Raw genomic sequence first — 17,983 nt, 5'->3', positions numbered from 1 at the left:
TTAATTCTTAAGAATGGATAATTAGAAAAAATTATGAAAACAATAGATAATTTCATTAAAGATGGCAAGATGGTGTGACATTGCCTACAATCTCTGCTGCTAGAGTGGCTATGGCTAATAAAGCACATAAACTTTAGTGTATGAAGCCTATGGGATGTGTCCACTAAGTGATGACATGATTAGCTCCTAAGAACAGAGGGCTACTAGACTACCTAAGGAGGTATGAAGTGATCTAGATAGATAATAAAACATATCAAACCTTCCATACTAATTAGCAGTGGAAATATATACATGAAAGACTACTGTGCTTCCATTTTGGGCGGAATAGGAAGACATATACGCATATCAATGTGTGTATATGTGTGTGTGTGTATACACACACACAAATATATATACATATGCACACTACCTGCTACATATATGTAAAGAGAAAAGCAAAAAGGTTACAGGACAGAATCTTGGGGTACCACATGTGACATAGATGAAGGTACCACAAAGGATACTAAAGTAGTTATTCAGGTAAAAGAACCAGTCAAAATATATCACCAAAAAACCCAGAAAAAAACAATATCCAGGACAAAAAGGTGATTAACAGTGGTAAGAAGTCAAATAGGAAGAGAACTGAAGAAAAAACACTGACTTAAAAATCCAAAGATCATTGCTAACTTTAGAGAGAGCAATTTCAGTTGAAGTATGGGGTCAGAAGTCAGATTATAGACATAAGAAAATAGTGAGAGAAGCAGATGTGGAAGCCTTAAATGTAGAGCATTTGTAAAAAATCTGATGGTTGAGAAAGAGAAAAGAGTTATGTTATGATAACTTGCAGGAATGGAAGCACCTAATGATATATGTAATTATGTAATAAGGGTGGGAAAAAACATGAATGTGGTTTAAGCAGCTAGAAAACAACCAATAGCTAGAAAAACATGAAAGTAGAAATGATAATAGGAATAATCTGCTAGAGAAAATAGATGAGAAGAGATAAAGGTTACATATAGAAAGGCTGGATTTGCCAAGAAGGATCATCCTGGACTGAAGTAAGGGAGGAGATAGTTGGGGGTTGTTATCAGAGAGAAGAGAAAAGGAAGCTTTCAGTGAATAGCTAGAATTTTTTCAAATCACAAATTAATATGTCTTAAAAACAAAAGATATCGATAAATTATTGACAGAAAGAAGAAAAGATTACAGGAATCTAAGAATGAAAAATAGACCTAACTCCTAGATTATCTACCTTCTCCACCACTTTTGAATCATGTTTTGGAAGATCATGTTTATGATTCCCCTTTTTTTTATACTCTTCCAAAAAAGAAATAATCTGAGATCTCATTTAATTTAATGCCTGAACTATGTAAAATAAATCACAAAAGAATAGATTTAGCTAATGGAGAGATATAGAAATGCATTTAATGGTATTCCTCTTTAATTAACAAATTAATTCTATTCTTCCAATTCTCCTTGGAGGCTGTGCCAAATTTTGTCTGTTCTCAAATCACCATTGTCACTCCCTTTCCTCACCCTCTTTCCCTTAATTAAATTCCATGAGAAAGTCATTTACACTGATTGCCTCCAATTCAACTCTGAATCTCTTCTAAACCTTCTATAACTTAGCTTCTGCCTCAGTCACCAACTGAAATATTAATGTTTTCAGTGAATTCTTTCTTTTCCTCAAACCTTATGGTTCTTGACTTTTCTGAAGCATTTGACATTGTTGAGTAGCTTCTCTTCCTGTATACTCTTTCCTCCCCAGGTTTTTGGTGCATTATTTTATCCATATTTTTTCACATCTCTCTGCCCACTCTTTCTCAGTCTCTTTTACTGAGTTTTTATCCACGTCACATCCACTAATCAAAGGTGTGCTTGAAGTTTCTGTCTTGGTCCCTCTTCTTTTTTCTCTCTATAATTATTTACTTTTAATTTCAATTCCAAATTGTCTCTCTCCATTTGGCTCCTCCCACACTTGGGGTTAATTAAGAGCGAAATGAGCAGAACCAAGAAACCAGTATATACAGTAAAAGCAATATGGTTTTAAGAACTTTGAGCAAATAAATGTTCTCCTGGTTCAGTTCACTTCACTTTGTATCAATTCATATGTATCCTAAGATTTTTCTGAAACCAGGCCCTTCATCATTTCTAACAGCACAACACGATTTTATGAGAACCATATATCACAATTTATTTAACTAATGTCCAGTGGTGGGCATTCTTCAGTTTCAAATTCTTTGCCAACATAAAATGAGTTGTCATAAATATTTTTGTATATGTGGTTCCTTTTCCTTTTTTGTTGACCTATTTTCCTTCTGTTATATCACTTGTTAAACTCATTAATTCCAAGGGATTTAATTACCATTTTTAGGCAAATGATACCCCAATTTATATGTCCAGTCTCAAGGAAATTCACAAGTCCTTTTTGCTAGGTAAGGGCCATGGCTGCAGTCCACTCTAGCATTTATTTAATAATATCTTATTTCTCATTGTCTCATACTCACAGATCAATGAATTATCTGCCATTTTGAATCATGAAAACCATGGTTTAATTTGATTATTGTGGATAATAAAGTGCTCTATCCTTTAAATATTTTGAAATTTAAATGACAAATTACTTCTAATACTGTGCAAGATATCTCTTTATCTTCAGAAAAATGATTCATCCAAACCATATTTCCTCTGATTTGTCATAAGGACAAGAAAATGTTAAATTGGAGTGAGCAGGGCTAAGAGCCTAAAGTGGAGAAGGTGGTATCCTTATTTCCATACTTTGGGGGAGTTGTGAAGTTTCTCCAGATTTAGATAATGATATTTGAATATTTCTAATTTCAAACTCTTGTTTTAGACAGAAAAAGTACTTAGCTAAAAGTTCATGCTCACATTTGCATTCCTTACAGCATTTGCCATCCACATAGGCAAGGGCAGACTTAGGTGGACAATCAGGAAATGAGCAGGCCAGTGCTTCACATTGGATGGTGCCATTCTAAGAAGAAAATAACATAAGTAATGTTGGACAAAAATTCTAGCTTCCCAATCTTCAAGTATATTTAATCTGCTACTTAAATATTAAAGTATTCAATACATATTGAGTTAAATTATAATTCAATTATAATAATCCTGAACAGCATAAAATGTTGCTAATTACCTCCCTGAATAGATTTTACAGAGAAATATTTATCTTTTTATTTCATATACATGGAGGTGTATTATCCTAATTTGAATTTCACAGGTATATAATTTCTTTCTAATTATATATATATGTTTACATAGATACATGTATATATTTTAGAGAAAGATATATATGTAATGTATGTACATGACAAGTAGAACGTCAAAAAGAAACATCTAACCAGTTTCTAATATATAGAGAGATATGCATTTTATGTAAATATATACATATATTAGAATGCAATACACATATATTCATATGTAGGTTTAAGTGATGCAATGATTACAGTGTCAGGTCTGGAGTCATGAGGACCTGACTTCAAATCTATTCTCAGTCACTTCCTATGCGATTCTGGGCAAGTCATTTAACCGTATTTGCCTCAGTTTCCCCCTTGTAAAATGAGCTGGAAAAAAATGGCAAATCCTCAATATCTTTGCCAAGAAAAACTGCAAGTATTCACCAAAACTCTATTTTAATAGCATTTTACAAGTTATAGTTGTTTTGATAACATAGAAAGTGATTTTAAAAATTATACAAAATGCATTAAGATTTGATACACTTGTAGGCAGCATAGAATTCTTAAGGAAATCTATCCTAAAATTTTTACAATCATATTGACTTCATAAATTTTAAGAGAAAAGATAGAGGCCATATGAAATCTTTAGATTCCACTAAAATTTCAGACATACCATGCAAGTGCAGTTCTTACAGCCATCTGTCCAAGATTCAGATTCTTGGTAGGTAGTACCCTTCATAGTGCAGGTCTTTTCACAATAGCAATGATCCAAGTTATTCATCCGCTGTTCAGCATGGGATAGCTGTGTCATAAACATGGGTTGAGTGCTCATCATAACAACTATCAAAAAATCTAAAACATTTCTCTCCAAGGCAAACATTTGTTTTTAGAGTAATATAAATGATAAAAGGTATACTAAGGGGTCTTTTCAATTATAAAATTCTAAATAGTATTCTTCAGAGAAACTTTTAAGAAAAATGTTCATATTTGTTATCTTGAATTCTATTTTGGAAAGCTCTTTGTGGGAATACCAGAAGTTGCAAATGAAACTCAAGCGAACCCTAAGTGTTTTCTAAATCCAATCTTTGTTTCTTAAAAAAATATTACCTTAGCTGATGTTTTGGCCAAAATGTCTTGTAGCTCCATTATTTTCTGCACAAGCCCATGGAAGTCATTACAAGTTGGACACGCTGGAATTACAAACACTGCATTTATCAAGTTCTATTTACAAGATCTTTCTGGGTGTCTGTGCTGACCCCTAATATATAGGAGCAATTTTAAAGTTAATTTGCAGGACAAAATTAAATAAGAATCATACTTTTCATTACACATTTCAAGAATTAACAGACTTACTGCGATTAAGATCTGGACACTGAGTAATAAATCCCTGGGGCATGATAAGTAATTGCACATCTTGCATTATTCCCTGTGTATGAAAAAATTTACATATGAATATATGTAGATATACACATATATTTTATTTTAATCTGTCAAATTATGTACATCAAGGTTCTTCAAAAAATAAATGGAATACAGAGAAAAAACTACTTTAGAAATAATTTTTTTTCTGAATACATCATTTCTACAATTCAGTCACATATTAAAAAATACCATCAAGCATGTACTCTTGTTGACAATATTTTTAAGTTTTACAATTAAATATAATGTTACAATTGTCAGTAATATATATTTGGACATATTGTTTTTAGTTGGCCATTGCAGTAAAACTTGAAAATGATCTATTAAAAAGCAATATGAAAAGCTTTCTTGATTTTAAAGGCTCTGATGCAGACACAAATTTCTAAAAGAACCAAAATCAGCACAACAAAGACAATATATTATATGTATACCCTTATATATGTTAAAGTTAAGCTATATAATTATAGAGATTTGTAATTTCACAGATAATTATATTTTTTCTTTATACATAAAAATGCTACTTGGGAGATATAAAATTTTACATTTGTGCTAGAAAAAAGAAAGAAAAACAGTTACAAATACTATGATTGTTTAGGTATCCTTTTTTTATTATTTTGATCTTTGTCTTAGTTCTTATTTTCAAGTATTTCTTGATTCCAAAAGAACAGGATATCTACCAATTGCAAAGAGATATTCTGACAAGACTTTAAGAGAATAGGAAGTTTAGCATGAAACTCAATGTTTTACCCAGAACATTTATTACAAACTTACAGGTAAAATTTATATTAATCCTTAGTTATCAAAGCAAACGTATTTATTTACCAGACTTCTAAGAGCAATGGATAAAATACTTTAAAAGTGGGGCAGCTGGGTGGGGCAGTGGATAGAGCACCATTGAACCTGAGTTCAAATCTGGTTTGAGACACTTAACACTTCCTACTTGGGTGACCTTGGGTAAGTCACTTAATCCCAATTGCCTCAGCAAAAATAATTGAATAAAATTTGTAAAAAATAGTTTGAAATTGGTCATCCTATTAGATACAATCCATTTTTTCTTTTGAGTAAGTAATTTGGTTATTTCTCACTACTTCCATATATATATTTTTAAATTGATAGCTCACTTGATTCACAAGCAGAATCAAAATCAATTGCCAAATTCAGTGCTCCTCAAATTTCTTGGTTCATAATACAGTATTATTATTATTATAATATATAGAAATTATGTGTGTATAATTTCTATATATACAGCATATTTTTCTCTATATATACAAATTTGTTATATGTACATATATATATATATATATATATATATATATATATATATACTATTAGAATTTGGACATTTTAGGTTGTCAACTGTTGAAATTTGAAACATGCAGCTTCCCTTCAATAGATATTGCCATTTTTGTTGAGTTCTTTTCAACTTCAAGGTCACGTTTTGAGATTAGTTTTTGTTTTTGTTTTTTTGCAAGGCAATTGGGGTTAAGTGATTTGCCCAGGATCACCCAACTAAGAAGTATGAAGGTCTGAGCTGTGTTTGAACTCAAGCTCTCCAGATGCCAGGGTGGCTGCTCTATCCAGGTGTCCCAAGATTAGTTTTTTACAAGTAAATTTTATTTATTTTGTGAAAACTATGCTTGGTAGACTAAATCTACTAGGTATGTAAAAGTTAAATCATCTCCAAAAAAGTAATGTACAAAATTTAATGACATATAGTAAAGTTCATGGTCAAAACATTTTAGATGTTTTGACCAATTACAGTCAATTATAAAAGCACCTCAAAGCATATTAAAGTAAACATTGTCCCATGTCTAGGGGATTTACCATTGAAATGTTGGGATCTATCTATTTACCTATCTGACTGTCTATTCCAAATGAGATATAGTCACTTTGATAAAACATTTTTATAACAGAATTATTAATTTTATAGACTAAATTACAGAAGTGAAATTTGTTGTAATTATTTTTTCTTTCTAATGCTTGTGTCTCAATCTAAGTTTTTTTTGTTATTACTTTTCCTTTTAAAACATTAATTCTCCCCAAGAGTTTTATTAATATGGCACATAACATTCAATTAAGTATTAGAGTAAATTTAAATAAGTCACAATCTCTCTGATTCATGGTTTTAAAATTTTGGTGGATTAGATGTACTAGAAAATTCATGACTACTCTCATGTTTTGGTGGATATACTAGATATCTGTAGCATGTTATTTATTTATCATTGTTTTTCCATAGCATTTTAAGTTTCAAGGAGGAAAAAAAGAATAAGTGATGAAAAGCCTTGTCCAAATATTAACAACATCTGAAAAGAAGTCTCAAAGATAATATGGAAGATGAAGATGAGGATGTTTATGAATATATAAACATATTCAAATAACATTTTTGCCATATTGAAAATCATATTAACTTGAATTTCTTTTCTTAGTTATCTCATAAGTGTCCAATTAATTACAAAAATTAAACATATAAATGAGGAAAAAGTTTTCCTGTGAAATAAAACACAATTAAAAATGAAAAAAAATTGTCCTCCCCTTCTGGAAAAATGATAGAGTAAACTGCTAAAATGAATGAAAATCCACTCCTTGTAAAAGTAATCGTCTTGCTCATTCTTCATACAGAAAGAATTTACATAATACACTTATTTAACTTTATTTTTTCCTTGAAATCCTACCTTAAAGTAACCATGTGCATTATTCCTTTGTCCTAGCCAAAATGTTGTGTCTAAAGGCAAATCCATGGATGGTTTTTCCACCACTCTTTCATAAATTCTGCATAAAATAAAAATGGGAAATTAAGCATACTTCTTGTTTTCACTCTATAATATCCCAATTATTCTATACAATCAGTTTGCACTTACTTATTACAATCCACATGTAAAATCAAATGTGAGGCACTAATGGCTAAGGAGAGTCTGTGCCACTTATCATCAGCCAGAATGTAAGGAAAGACTTCTGTTTGAGTTTGTTTTCTGCCTGAATGGTAATGCAATCTGATTTCATTTCGATGACCACTGCTTTCCAGTTCCAGGTATCTGTAGCACAAATGAAGAGTTACATTATAAACTATTCTTATCACAGTGGAAATATTTGATACAATAATCAATGGGAACATGAATAATTTGGTTTTGATTAAGCATTAGGAGAATAACCTGGAGAAGTAAAGGTGGAGGTTAACCCTACTTTAATAATCATATTAAAGAGCTATTATATGGACATGAGAAGCCTCTAATTCTTTATTTCTAATCATGACAGAAAAGAAATAGATCTAACTGGTAGCAAAAAAAAAAAAAGATATTTAGGTTAAATTCAATTCAGCAAACATTAAGTAAATAAAAATTTAACAAAAAAATATTAGAAATCAACATGCAAAAGTCATTTAATTTCTATTGTATTATTATGCCAAAAGGTATCTTCTCTTTAATAATGCTTTGGGTATCAAGTGCAGGTCATTCAGTTATATTTCCACCTGGAAAAGAATACTAAGATATCAGAGGCAGAGGAGCAATCCATGCCAGCATGATTTTAAATAAGTTTTATTGAGGAGAACTTACTCTTGAAGCTTTTCCTATGAGACTACAAGACTTTGGCAGTTCTCTGTGCCAATCCCAGGCCAGGTCAGATATTATATAGAAACAGAACAAAAAAGGCATGGTCCTTTAAAAAGAATGGTCCAGAGTCACATGGAAGTTTTCTATAGAATATAGCTATAGTTGCTGTTTCAATAATTTTTAAATTGACTCTTCAGAATTCTCTAAATAAAAAAATCAAAATGTCCACTAAAAGTGATAATATCGCTTTCTTTCTTTATTCCCTCAATTAGCTTTTTTCACCCCTGTTTCTTTAGGTAATGTTTCCAGCACTATATAAAAACTAACAGTGAAAATAGGTATTCTTATTTACCATTGCTCTTACTAGAAAGGTCTCTTCTTAATCTCCACTACATATAATGGTGCTATACTATATGAAAGAAAGGTCCATTTTTCCCTCTATAAAATTAACATAATTTTCCAGAAAAAAAATAGCTCTTTAGTGATAGAGAATTTCCAAGCAGTCTTGAAGAAAAGGCTAGAACTAAATAGAAAATTTAAAATACAAGCGGAATCAAGAGAAAAAGAGTATTTTTGTTTCAAAAGAAACAAATACATTTGAACAATTAAAGGAGCCTATGTGCAGAGTAATAGAAGAAAAAGAAATTAGCATCTTCTAAGAATGGCAATGCTTTAAGGTTCATAAATGGAGTTATGAAGGATAGGTTTTGGTTATTTTTGAACCAATTTGATTTTCTTCTCTTTTTTCTATCAGACTAGCTGATCACCTATTTTTTTCTCCAAAACTAGACATTTTTGCTTTCCTAAATTTTTGTGAAGGTTTTAATGTCCTTATTACAGCCAAGTTTTGTAAAATTGCTATTTTCAACTGAGAAAATATATGAACTTCTTTCCTCCAGCAGTAATTTCCAGAGATTTCTAACTTTTCTAAAGACCTGACTACAACAAAATAGGTGATCAGCTTGTGATAGAAAAAAAAAAAAGAAAGGAAAATCGAATTATGTCAAAAACAACCAAAAAAGAATAATTCAAACCAACTAAAAATGAAATAAAGAAAACTATTTTTCTCTCCAGCTCAAGATAGAGTGAAAAATCTTCAAGAAAGGTCAGTCTCACTGTGATGAAAAAGGTGTTCAGACCAGCTCAGATAGATTATGGGAAAGCTGGTGAGAGAGTCTCAATCACAGCAAGTCAGCAACTAAGACCCTCAGTCCAGAGTCAGGTAGAAGAACAAATCAGTGGGGCAGCCTCCAGTCCCAGTTCAGAAGGCAAACTCTGGGAAATCAGGGTGTTTCCTGAAAAGAGCAGGCAAAGCTATTCCCTTTCAAACACAAGGGACCCCTGGGTCAAAGCCAAGACTCAGAGCTGCACAGGAATTTTGGGATAGCACCCTTTTTTGCCCCAGGAGCAGAGCTTGACCAAAAAAAGTTAAAAAAAAAAAAGAGGAAATACCAAAAGAAAAGGAAAGAAAATGACCAAGAAACAGAAAAAAACCTTGACCATAGAAAGCTACTATGGTGATAGGGCAGACCAAAACACAAATTCAGACGAGGACAGAATGTCCATGGAGAAAATTTCAAAGAATGATATGAATTGGTCTCAGGCCCAAAGAAGCTTCTTAGACGTGCTCATAAAAGACTTTAAAAGGCAAATAAGAGAGGTAGAAGAAAAAGGAGGAAGGAAATAATAAGTATGCATTAGATAGTCAACAGCTTAGAAAAGGAAAGAAAAAAAATTGAAGAAAACAACTACTTAAACAGTAGAATTAACCAAATGGGAAAAAAAAGATACAGAAGCTAACTGAAGAAAATCACACATTAAAAACTAAAATAGGGCAAATAAATGGTAGCTAATGACTTTGTGAGACAGCAAGAATCAAAGAAACTAAAAAGAATGAAAAAATGGAAGAAAATGTGAAATGCCTTATGGGGAAAACAACTAAACTGGAAAATAGATCTGAGGAGACAATTTAAAAATATTTGGCCTATCTGAAGACCATGATCAAAAAAAGAGCCTAGATAGCATTCTACAAATGTACAGTTCTACAATTACCAATTATTAAGGAAAATTACCACAATATTCTAGAAACAGAGGGGGAAATATTGAATGGAAGAAGCCATCAGTCACCTTCAGAAAGAGATCCTACAAGGAAAATCTCAAGGAACCTTGTTGAAAAATTCCAAAACTACAATCTCAAAGAAAAAGTACTGCAAGCTGCCAGACAAAAACAATTGAAATGTCAAGAAACAACAGTCAGGATTACTCAGGATCTGACAGCTTCTACATTAAAAGATTGGAAAACTTGGAATACTATAATCTGAAAGGCAAAGGAACTAGGGTTACAACTAATAATTAACTACCTAGATAAATTCAGCATCATCTTTCAGGAGAGGCAATGGAGCTTCAATGAATAAGTGACTTTCAATCATTTCTACTGAAAAAAAAAACTAAATAGAAATTTTAATCTACAAATATAGGACTCAAGAAAAGTATAGAAAGATAAAAAGGGGAAAATATATATTATTTAAAAGTTAAATTGTTTATACCCTTAGATGGGAAAATGATATCTGTAACTCTTGAGAACTGTATCTGTCACTGGGCAAACAGAGGGGGACATCACAAAGATTGGGGAGTTGTGATGTGATGACATCAAAGAAAAAGACTTTAAGGGGTGGGAAAAAGTCTGTACTGGAAAAAGAGGAAAGAGTGATTATAATGGTAAAATTAGTTCACATGAAGAGGTGCAAAAGGTGCAATCCAGAGAAAGAATGAAGGGGGATGAGCATTGTCTGAAGTTTGATTTCATCAATTTTGGCTCTAAGAGGGAACAACTTGATTGTTCAGTTGGGTATAGAAATTTATTTAACCCTATAAAGAACTAGAAGGAGAAAAAGGAAAAGAAAAAACACTAAGGAAAAAGGTGAGAGAAGGTAGGAAAAGGTTGATAGAAGATAAGGTAATGATGGAGTGAGTTTAAAAAAACACTACTAAGAGAAGGGAAGAAAGGTAAGAGGAGATAAGGTAATGGGTAAGATGAGTAAAATAATATTAATGTGAGAAGGGGAAGGAGTGATAGAAGATAAATTAATGGGTGGGGTGGGTAAAAATATACACAACTAAGAATAGGGTGGAAAGAGAGTACAAAAGTATAAAGGAAGCAGTACCAGATATAGTAGTCAGCTTTTTGGTCAGCACACTAGCCACAGCAAAAGCAGCAATGACAAGAGTAATAAGGGGACTAAGCTCCAAATCAGAAAGATACTACAGAGAATTCCTGTGCTAGCACTAAGAGCAGAATTGGACCTCACTGGCAGCTCATTTGTCTATTACCCAATTTTTGGGTACTCTATCTGAGTAAGAATCATAGCACAGACTACAAAGATGATGAAGAGAACTCTCTGCAGATGACTGTAGAGGGCTGAAAGTCTTGAGTTCATGCACTGAGATCTGGACAACTGAGCACTTAAGGCTAATTACCAACTGGACAATACTCTATAAGCATATATTTGGAAAATGGCCCTTCCCACTATCCTATGCTGGCTCCATAATTGGTATATACAGAGAATTGTAGGAGGGACTAGGGGGTGGAGTAAGATTAGCCAGGGTCACTCTGGGCAGGAGACAAAGGAAGGTTGTGGAGATTCTGCTTCTATCCAATTCAATCCCACCTCTAAAGACCAAGAATAAAGACTAAGGACTTTTGCTTATCCTGCCTCTGGCTGATTCTAAGGTATCCAGGTTGCTAACCTGGTCATCACAGATAACACCACCTTTTAAAGTACTATGGGGGACAGATAAGTGGTGCAATGAAAAAAGCACCAGCCTTGACACTTAATAGTTCCTAGCTGTGTGACCTTGGGCAAATCACTTAACCCCCAATTGCCTCAGCAAAAAAACAAAAAAAAATAAAAAAAAACCTACAGGTCCTAGATCTATCCATAGAAGCTCAGTCTAACCATCCTTCTACCCTTCAGACACGAGAAAATCCTAATTTACATAAAGGGCTCAGTCAAGAAAAAAGCTAGAAAATATGAACAAACAACAAAAAAGAAACTGACTTCCAGAGGAGAGAGAGAAGCTTAAGACATTACTCACAAAAAGATAAGAATTTTTAAAAATCTACAAGTAAAGCCTCAAAAAATAATGTCTATTGGACATAAGTGCAATAGGACTTCCTATAAGAGTTAAAGAGATTAAAAAATATATATATTTAAAAATATTTTAAAAATCAAATGAGAAGAAAAAGGAAAAATTGGGGAAGGAAATGAGAAAAATGTCAGAAATTTAGGAAAAGATAACCAATAGCTTGGCAAAAGAGGTACAAAGACTTACTGAAGAAAATAACCATTAAAATTAGAATTACTCAAGTATAAGATAATAATTCCAAGAAAGAAGAAAACAAAGGCAAAATAGAAAAAAGTAAGATATCTAATAAAAACAACAGACCTGGAATATTGATAAAGAAGAGATGATTTAAAATTTTATTTTTAATTAATAGAATAAAACTAAAATTTCCACAACATAGTACAAGAAAAAAAGATGATTGCAGATGACAATGCAAAACTTCTATATACAATTTGCTATTCCATTCAAATATACAATAAAATTATTATACGACTTTTTTCCTCTATTTTCTTTCCTGCCTGCACACTCTAGAGACAGACACATTAGAAACGACAACTTGTTCAACCATTCTCTAATCCCTGCAATTTCCAGTTCTTTACCACCATGAAGAGAGTTGCTATAAACATCTTAGAACATATAAATGCTTTTCTTTTTCCTTTAATTATCTTTGGAAATAGAACTAGTAGTGACATTGTTGAGTCTCGGAGCATCTTGGAGCTTAATTCTAGATTGCTTTCTAAAATGGATGGTAGGTGTGGTACAAAGAATTGTCACAGCCCAAATAAAATTTGCAGATTCTAATATATATTAAGGAACTTCAAGAGCAAGTGAGAAAGCATCCAGGTAAAATTTATATCTTGCATGTCCACTCTCATAGTAGACTTCCAGGTCCTATTTTTGATGGAAATTCAAAGGCAGATAGCCTTTTAACTAAGTTAGCCAATACTCCTTTATTTCAGGAAGCCCAAGAATCTCATTCTAAATATCATCAGGCTGTTTGAGTTTTACATTTACAATTTGGGATAACAAAAGGGAAAGCTAGGAGCATAGTAAAAAGCTGTACAGCTTGCCATCCTTTACATGCTTCTATGTTCTCTCCAGGAAAGAACCCTCATGGTTTGAGACCTAGTGAAGTTTGGCAAATGGATGTGACCCATTATAAATCTTTTGGCCGTGTGTCTTTTATACATATTGTAGTAGACATCTTTTCAGAATTTACTTTTGCAATACCAGCAGCAAAAGAGACAGCCCGAGTGGTCACTGAATTCTTTATATAAACCTTTGCAATTATGGATGTGTCACAAGCAATAAAAATAGATAATGGACCTGCATATACTTCTAAACATTTTGCACACTTTTGTACCCAGTATCAGATTTTACATATCATTTGTATACCTTTTAATCCTCAAGGTCAGGCAATAGTAGAGAGGAGAAACAGAGACATTAAGACACTCCTCCAAAAACAAAAGAAAGGGGGAGCCACAGATAACCCTAGAGAACTTCTAAATTTAACTCTCTATACCATTAATTTTTAAATTTTTCATATAGATGCATTAGCTCCAGCAGACAGGCTTTATAACCCACTGGAAGGGCAATGTCCAGCGTGAGCAGCTCCACTATCTTTAGATAATTGCCAAGTGATGTGGAGAGATCCAGAGAGTGGTGAATGGAAGGGACCAGATAGGTTAACTGCTTGGGGGAGAGGGTGTGCTTATATCTCTATCGGAGGAGAAGGAATCAGATGGGTACCAACGAGCAACGAAACCACCCGATATTTCTTGGGTCTTCTCCTTCGTTTCAAGGGTCTGTTTTGTCTCTCTGCGATGGACAAGGCGAATATGGCTCATTGGCACCCAGAATTGATGATACAATGGTTATGTAGTTTAGCATGCTGCTTAATAGTTCTCTAAATTCAGTATGATTGATTTAATCTTACAACAAAAAATGGTTTCCTAGTGATATAATGATTGGTTTATACTCAATGTAGAGCATATAAGCTGGAACAAACTCAGCCAGGGAAGAGCCAGATTCACTCAGTACATCTCCCAATACTGTGGTGGCAGGCTCTCCCCCTTCATTTCTCCATTGAGACCAAGGCCTGTCTGAGCCAGAGACAGACTCAGAAAAGGGACTGAGAGACAGATTCATTCCATCTTCCACCTTTGTGATGGCTGGAGGCTGAAGCACAAGCCCTTGGATTCAGAAAGATTCATTCATCCCATCTCACACCACCGTTGTGGCAGGGCTCTCCTCCTTAGCTTCTCCACTGAAACCAAGACTCTGGAAGGCCTCTAAGAAAGCTAGCCAGGCCCCAGGCAAGGAAATTAGATTGTGAAGGAGATAATAAAAGATTTGGACTTTAACACCTGGCTATTCTTGTGGTGATTAATCTGCTGAAAGGAAGGCTGCTCCAAGATCTCCAGAAAAACCAATAAGAACATTACAAAATAGTCTATAAAATGTCTCCTTTCCCCCAATTTTCAGCTTTCCTTCTGATCTTGGCTAAATTTGTTTTATTTGTACAAGATCTTTGTATTTTAATGTAATCAAAATAATCCATTTTACACCTAACTTTGCTTTTTATTGTTTATTTATAAATTGTTGACATATCCATAATAAGTAATATGTTGCATGTTTTTCTAATTTTCTTGTTATATCTCTTTTTATCTAGATTATGTGTCCATCTTGACTTTTTGTTCTTTCTAGTGAATTTTTTCGTTACTTTTTGTAATTCATTAAAATGTTTTATAATAATTTAATTGGGATGGCATTGAATACATATGTAATAACTTATATAGGCAAAAATGTCATTTTTATATTGGTCCTGCCCATTAATATTTCTCCAATTATTTCAATTTAATTTTATTTGTTTAAAAATATTTTTTATAAATAATTTTTATAGTTGCTGGATTTATTTTGGCAGGTATTTTATACTGTATAGAGTTATTTTAAATGGAGTATTTTATACTGTATAGAGTTATTTTAAATGGAGTATTATTATTTTTTTTACTAAATAATGAATTCTTATCCCAAAATCTTATGTCTTTACACTCATCAAATACAAGATTATTATGTTTATTTATTGCTATAAATTTGATGTCTACTCTATTCCATTGAGCTATCTTTCTATTTCTAGCCAGTACTAGCTAGTTTTGATAATTACCACCTTATGATACAGTTTAAAATGTGATACAGTTAAAGATCCTTTCTTTCCTTTTTTATATTATTTCCTTTGATATTCTTGACTTTTTGTTCTTTCTAGTGAATTTTTTCGTTACTTTTTGTAATTCATTAAAATGTTTTATAATAATTTAATTGGGATGGCATTGAATACATAAGTAATAACTTATATAGGCAAAAATGTCATTTTTATATTGGTCCTGCCCATTAATATTTCTCCAATTATTTCAATTTAATTTTATTTGTTTAAAAATATTTTTTATAAATAATTTTTATAGTTGCTGGATTTATTTTGGCAGGTATTTTATACTGTACAGAGTTATTTTAAATGGAGTATTTTATACTGTATAGAGTTATTTTAAATGGAGTATTATTATTTTTTACTCTCTCTTCTTGCAGAGTTTTGTTTGTGACATAGAAAATTGCTGATGTGGATTGACTTTACTTCCTGATACTTTTCTTTCTTTTTTTTCCTGAGGCAATTGGGGTTAAATGATTTGCCCAGGGTCACCCAACTAGGAAGTGTTAAGTGTCTGAGACCAGATTTGAACTCAGGTCCTCCTGACTTCAGGGCTGGTGCTATATCCAGTGTATCACCTAGCTGCCCTCCTGATACTTTTCTAAAGTTATTGTTTCAACTTTTTAGTTAAGTCTTTGGCATTTTCCAAGTATATTGTCTACAAAAAGAGACAGTTTTATCACTTTGTTCTCTATTCTGATCCCTTTTACTTATTGCTATTGCTAAGATTTCCAATACAATATTGAATAATATTGATGATAATATTGATTTGTTTGATATGTGACTTTACTAACAAGCTTCTAGCTTACCCCCATTACAAATAAAGTGATGATGATTTTAGATAAATTCATTTATACCAATATTTTCAAGTGTTTTTCATTGAAATGAGTGTTGAATGTTATCAAAAGTTTTTTTCCTGCATCTCTAGATATAATCAAATGGTTTGCTACGTTTGTTATTGATATAATCATCTATGTTAATAGTTTTCCTTATGTTAAACCATTCATGGATTCCTGTATAAATCCCACTTTGTCACTACATATAATCTGTTATATATTGTTCTAATTTTTTAAAATAATATTTCATTTAGGATTTTTGCCCCTAAAGTCAGTAAAGAAATTGCTCTATATTTTTCTTTCTCTGTTTTAACTTTTTCTGTTTTGGATATAGCTATCATATGTTTCAAAAAAGGAGTTTAGTAGGATCCCTTCTTTATCAAGTAATTTTTAAAATAGTGGAATTAGCTGATCTTTAAATGTTTGGAAGAATTCATTTATAAACCCATCTGATCCTGGTGTTTTTCTCTTAGAAAGCTCATTTATGGACTGTTCAATTTATTTCTCTCAAATAGATCTATTTAGATATTTTCTCTTCTGCAAATTTAGGCAATTTTCATTTATGTGAATATTCTTCCATTTCATTGGAATTGTTTAATTTTTTGGCACATAATTAGGCAAAATAATTCCTTATACTTGCCTTAATTTTACCTTTGTTCATGGTATATTCACTCTTTTCATTTTTTTATACTAGTGATTTGACTTCTCACTTTAAAAATTCCATTGTTTATCTCTTTCATTTATTCTTTTATAAAGTAAAATCCTAGTTTTTTTACTCTAAACTTTATTAATCTCACCTTTAATGTTTAGGATTTCCACTTTAGTGTTATAGATAGGTAGATAGGCAGATAGTGTTCCACTGAACAACAACAACAACAACAACAACAACAACAACAACAACAACAACAACAACAAAAAGACATTTTAACACAGAAAGATTTTCAGGTATTTGTAACAAAATGCACAAAACTTAATGAGAATTTGATATAAAAGATACAGAAGAAATACAAGGAAAATGTGAAAACTAATTATAAGTCACTCATTAAAGTCAAACTGTTTGCTTGCAACATATGAAAATGTTATCAGTATTTTAAAAACTTATGACTAAAGTAGTTTGCGAGAAAGGTTGGGGCTGAGTTGTATATGAGGGAGTGATTCTAAAAAACAAAAAACAAAATTGAATAGGAAAATGTAAAAAAAACCCAAAACAATTATCTCATAAAAACAGGCCTGAAAGGAAGAACTAATAGAGAAAAAGCAGGTTGGAGGTGAAGGACTGATAACATCAGAACCTTACACTCAAGAGGTTGAAGAGGAAACAACATATACATCTGAAGAGGTTTAGAAGTTTTCTGAACTTTTAGAGAAGTGAGTAAACTGGGACACAAGGCAAAACCGGACTTTTAAAAGGATATGTCAATTAAAATTAGGAGATTGAGGGGAGAAAATAAGGGAGGGATTTTTAGAGGGGTGTGTAAAATAAGTAATAAGGGTAAGAGAAAATAATGTAATAAGAATAGGGTAAAAAGGGGAGATAAGAATAAAAACAGTGAGTAGAAGTAAGATGGAGAGAAGTTAATAAACAGTCATTGTAACTTTGAATATAAATAGGAGGAATTCACCCATGAAATGGAAACAGATCACAGAATGAATTAAAAATCAGAATTACAAAAATACATTTAAGAA

General features: G+C 32.1%; 1 protein-coding gene across 3 annotated transcripts in view; it reads right to left on the bottom strand.

Annotated features, from left to right (window-relative positions):
• The window catches only part of NELL2 (neural EGFL like 2), a 179,462-nt gene that overhangs the window by 139,861 nt on the left and 21,618 nt on the right, over positions 1-17,983 (bottom strand). For 2 of the 3 annotated variants that reach the window (XM_031940410.1, XM_031940411.1), the window contains 6 exons: positions 7,448-7,621; positions 7,262-7,358; positions 4,524-4,596; positions 4,278-4,360; positions 3,844-3,972; positions 2,866-2,968 (listed from right to left, as the gene is read on the bottom strand). In XM_031940410.1, coding sequence (XP_031796270.1) covers positions 2,866-2,968; positions 3,844-3,972; positions 4,278-4,360; positions 4,524-4,596; positions 7,262-7,358; positions 7,448-7,621 — 659 coding nt within the window. The remainder of the gene's footprint in view (positions 1-2,865; positions 2,969-3,843; positions 3,973-4,277; positions 4,361-4,523; positions 4,597-7,261; positions 7,359-7,447; positions 7,622-17,983) is intronic. The other variant, XM_031940412.1, reaches the window with a different exon arrangement.

This window comes from Sarcophilus harrisii, chromosome 5, assembly GCF_902635505.1.
Source record: "Sarcophilus harrisii chromosome 5, mSarHar1.11, whole genome shotgun sequence".
Classification (NCBI taxonomy): domain Eukaryota; kingdom Metazoa; phylum Chordata; class Mammalia; order Dasyuromorphia; family Dasyuridae; genus Sarcophilus; species Sarcophilus harrisii.
Note: the sequence above shows the minus strand (reverse complement) of the source record. Positions and strands in the feature narration are given on the sequence as shown.